The sequence below is a fragment of the Aphanomyces astaci genome, assembly GCF_000520075.1.
Source record: "Aphanomyces astaci strain APO3 unplaced genomic scaffold supercont1.101, whole genome shotgun sequence".
NCBI lineage: Eukaryota > Oomycota > Saprolegniomycetes > Saprolegniales > Verrucalvaceae > Aphanomyces > Aphanomyces astaci.
The window spans coordinates 194133-198881 of NW_009798364.1; the positions used below are offsets into that span (position 1 = coordinate 194133).

The 4749-nt window shown below is 43.6% G+C and overlaps 2 protein-coding genes across 3 annotated transcripts in view; one reads left to right on the top strand and one right to left on the bottom strand.

Annotated features, from left to right (window-relative positions):
* The window catches only part of H257_17256, a 4838-nt gene extending 3895 nt beyond the window's left edge, over nucleotides 1-943 (bottom strand). The window contains exons 1-5 of one of the 2 annotated variants that reach the window (XM_009845974.1): nucleotides 718-937; nucleotides 599-663; nucleotides 476-493; nucleotides 262-411; nucleotides 143-178 (exon numbers count right to left, since the gene is read on the bottom strand). In XM_009845974.1, coding sequence (XP_009844276.1) covers nucleotides 143-178; nucleotides 262-411; nucleotides 476-493; nucleotides 599-663; nucleotides 718-931 — 483 coding nt within the window. In that variant the 5' untranslated portion in view covers nucleotides 932-937. Of the gene's footprint in view, nucleotides 1-142; nucleotides 179-261; nucleotides 412-475; nucleotides 494-598; nucleotides 664-717 lie in introns of both variants that reach the window. The other variant, XM_009845975.1, reaches the window with a different exon arrangement.
* Nucleotides 944-1455: 512 nt separating this feature from the next.
* H257_17257 (glycine-tRNA ligase) overlaps nucleotides 1456-4749 on the top strand; it is a 6164-nt gene continuing 2870 nt past the window's right edge. The window contains exons 1-2 of the mRNA XM_009845976.1: nucleotides 1456-2443; nucleotides 3294-3685. Coding sequence (XP_009844278.1) covers nucleotides 1466-2443; nucleotides 3294-3685 — 1370 coding nt within the window. The 5' untranslated portion in view covers nucleotides 1456-1465. The remainder of the gene's footprint in view (nucleotides 2444-3293; nucleotides 3686-4749) is intronic.

The window sequence follows — 4749 nt, forward strand, 5'->3', positions numbered from 1 at the left end:
ATATATATATATATATATATTCATGTTTTTATTTCCGAAATCAACAGATTTAATATATATATATATATATATATATATATATGAAGGAGAAGTTGACAAGGAAACCATGTCGTGATTGAAATAAGGGATGCGGTCACTGTACTTGGTGGATGCCTTCAGCCAGAGGTTTCAACGGGCCCTAGTGGAAAGAGTATTATATGGAGATGCGCATAACTTGGATAAATGAGATGGGAGATTGGAGTAACGGTTTACGGCACATACCGGTTTCGAGATGTAGATACCGGTGCTCAGCTCTTCGTCGCGATCGAGCGGGATCGAGAAATAGTTGGCCACAGAGTCCAAGGATAATCCGCGAAGGGTCTTGGCATCGAGGCGGGGAGATGAGATGTACATGCCGATCACACCAAACATCTACATGGCATAGATTCAGCATCTCGACCTGGAACGAGAATGGGAAGTCGGGGCTGCATCTCACCATCGTTTCGTGCGCGCCCTACGATCAAAACCGGTTAGTCCATCATTCGTGTAGTTAGTGGTGGTACTAATGCTGGGAGAGCACCACGTTGACGACATCACATTCCAAATGGACATGACCTACCCGATCGCAGTATTGGTGCAGGAGTTTGCGGTAGCCGCTTCCAAAGTTGAGGAGATCCACAAGCGCTACAAGCATCAACACGTTCAACCTCACATACCATGTACCATCACGGGGGTTACCAAGGAAGTTCACTTCTTCGTCGACCGACTTGAACGACAACGGGTATCGAATCGGTTCGCCGAGCTTGTCAAACTGCGAGCGGTCGAGACCAGCGACAAACGTAGAGATGTTGGCTTCGTTGATGGCCACATGCTTGGCTTGATGCTGCATGTACGCCGTGCAGCTGTCGCGCACGTTCGCTGGAGTGTATCGCAAGGTTGAATTCGGTCCCATCGTGATGGTCCGCGAAAATGAAATGGAAAAGCTGCAACCACACACCCTGTTGAAATTAATATCCTCCAACAATCAATGATCAGCACCGAGCAATCAATTTTAAATATTCTAACAGTAAATATTACGATAGTTTCGTACCATATCCAAGTATTAATTAATGGCCAAACCGATCCACAATCGATCTGATTGGTTGAATTTCATTGCGAAGGTTTTAATTGGCTAACATTTTGAGCTCATCTGAGGTAGCCAATCAAATCGATTTAAATTCCAACGAGAAACCACGAAATTTCACTCGAAAGCACAATATTTGAAACATCCTTTTTAAACTTTCTATGGTCCCATTTGAAACCCATTTCAAATATGTTTTAAAGGTTTCAAATGGAAGACAAGCCCAATATAAAAAGGCTGTTGTGGCAACCACGTGATTATTCGAGCTCGCATGCGATTGGTGGATTGGTTAGCAATCCGTCGATTCGATTGGCTGGCATTTCCACCACAAGAAGCCAAGATGGTATTTTAGAAAACCCAGATTTGATGGCAGACCGCGACAGTTTGGTGGCGGCTGTGGCGCGCCAAGGCGCCACGGTGCGTGAGCTCAAGAAGAATGGCGGGGCCGCCGCGGACATCACAGCCGCAGTGGTCGCTTTGAACGCGTTGAAGGCGCAGCTGAATGCGTTGGCGGAACCCGTGGGCGTGGTGCTCAACAAGAAGGCCTTGGATGACTTGCTCCTTCGCAAGATGTTTGTCGTGCCATCGTTTGAGATCTATGGCGGCGTGGGTGGGTTTTACGACTTTGGTCCCCCCGGTGCCGCGGTAAAGACCAACTTGCTCAACTTGTGGCGCCGCCACTTCCTCCTCGAAGACGACGTGCTCGAAATCGAATGCACCAACATCATGCCGGAAGTTGTGCTCAAGACGTCAGGCCACGTCGAGCGCTTCACCGACTTGATGGTCAAGTGCGTCAAGTCGGGGGAATGCTACCGCGCCGACAAGCTCGTGGAAGACTTCATCGAGAACCTCTTGGCGAAAGGCGCGTCGTCGCTCACGTCGGACGAGCAGGAGAAGCATCGGTTGGTCGCGACAAAGGCCGAGAGTCTCACCCCCGACGAAATGCATGCCGTGATCCAAGAGTATGGCATCCTCTCGCCCGGGCATGGCGCGGCGCTGTCGGCGCCGATGCCGTTCAACCTCATGTTCCAGTGCCACATTGGTCCCGAAGGCCACAACGTCGGGTACTTGCGTCCGGAAACCGCGCAAGGCATTTTCCTCAACTTTCGCCGGTTGCTCGAGTACAACGCAGGGAAAATTCCCTTTGGCTGTGCCCAGATTGGGAACGCATTCCGCAACGAAATCGCGCCCCGCGGTGGCCTCGTCCGAGTGCGAGAGTTCCAGCAAGCGGAAATCGAATGGTTTGTCCATCCTGACGATAAATCGCATGCTAAATTTGGCCAAGTGGCGGCGCAGCGCCTCACGTTATTCCCTAAATCGAATCAATTGACTACGGGCAAAACGGTACGTCCCACTTCTGTAGTACGAGTTGTATATATATATATATATATGTATATACTAACTATATATATATATATATACAAAGATGATATATATATTTCATCTTTGTAGCCTTCTCGTGTATGGTAACAACAGTGGCGATATTTTATTTTTTTATCATGTGCAAAAGAAGTGTCTTTTATTTAAAAAAAATAGAATTTGATTTTTTTTTCCTATTGCCCAATGTACGTACGTATGTATGGCTGTTTTCGGATTGTCAATGGCTTTGGATTGAAAAATATTCAAAAAATGATATACTCACCCGTATGTCGATGTATTGTTCGTTTTGAAGGTTTTCTACAATCCAGTTGCCTTGTGTATTTCTTCTATATATATATATATTTGTACTGCTGGCAAATTGGAAAACACATATTTTTTTTACGTGGAAACCCACATTTGATTCGTCCGTTGTCTACACACCTAATTGTGTGGCTTGAACGATGGTTGACAGAAAAAATATCGTTTTTTTATTCTAGTACTCCTTGACGCAGCACCATTCCTGAGCTATATATATATATATATATATATATATATCAAATCGATCTCGCATATCCAGCGTGTTGCTTGACACTATATACAACATAAGCCTGTGCTCGTTTTTGCTTGTATATCGTCATTGTTTGAATAGTCATGGTCCCTGAAATTTGGACTTGCCAGTTGAGATTCGATTTTAAGCTTGTTCCAATTATGGTATACATGATGTCTTTTTTGGTTGAGCCAAACATTCATTGGTTCGACTTTACATAGTGTAATCTGATTGGCTAGGACATCATTTTCTTACTTATATATATATATATTTATATCGTGTGTATAGGTGGTGTTGAGTGTGCGGGACGCAGTGGACCAAAAGCTGATTGCCAACGAATCGCTCGCGTACTACTTGGCGCGAACGGCGTCATTTGTGTCACTCTTGGGCATTGACATGTCCCGCGTGCGGTTCCGCCAGCATCTGGACACGGAAATGGCACATTATGCGTGCGATTGCTGGGATTTGGAGATCCAATTGAGCTCTGGATGGGTTGAATGTGCTGGCCACGCTGACCGATCGTGCTATGACCTTCAAGTACACGCGGCAAAGTCCAAGGTAGAGATGGTTGGGACACTGAAATATGACACTCCACGGGCCGTGGATGTTGTCGATATTAAAGTGAACAAGGGCAAGATTGGCAAAGCGTTCAAGGCGGATATGGGGCTAGTGAACAAGGGGTACAATTGCCGTCTGATATTTGTTTATGTCGTCCGATATTTGTATATATATATATATATTGAAGAATTTCGTTACTACTGTACACTTTCAAAATTGAGTTGCAAGTGGTTTGTCGAATCAATATGGAATCACGCGGTAGAGTGTTGTGATTGGTTGAAAATAAAACTTGTCCTTTTTTTCTGTAAGAGCCAATCAAACAAATCCACTCCACATTGTGGAGTAGTAACCAATAGCGTCGATTTGATATTCGACATTTGATGGGGTCTGGAAATAATTTGTACCGAATCCACAATATATATATATTTATTTTCCGCAAAACAGGTGGACATGTGTCGGCTGCTGGTGCTGTGAAAGTATCGATCGCCAAATGGATATGGTCGAAACGTATCGAGATTCTTTTTATGTTTGTGTTGTTATATATATATATATATATACGAAAAACGCAATATGATGTGCTGGTATGGTGATTTGTCACCTATAGCCATCGAAATCGATATGGAATGACGAGGGTATATCTATATCTCGTACAATACATACACGACATGGGCTGGCTTAATATGTCTTTTGTCGATGCTTTAGTTATTTATTATTATTTGGTTGAGTCGAAATGATGTAGTTGTTTCTTGTCTAGTGTAGACAACACACACAACGCTATATATATATATATAGCGTTGTGTGTGCATTCTACATGCTTCGATATATATATATATATATCGAAGCAGGCACTTCATATATATGTATGTATAATGCATACAGATGGATCACGTCCTGTTCAAAATATTTGTTTCGGACATTTGAGACTTGTATGGGGAAGATATAGTCCCACTCTCTCAATCAGTTTTGCTCGAGTTTTGTGTATTATATATATATATATATATGAATGTATCTCATCACACTTTATTCTTCTTCTTGTCGTTCACCAATTGCATGTATGGATTTCTTTTTTCGACAAACCTGATGGATTATTGCGTCCGTCTGTTCCCTCTTGCTACTGGCGTCGCCAGTGTAAACCCCCTGAAATGTATATATATATATATTTCTTTTTCAAACCGTTTGGTGGATA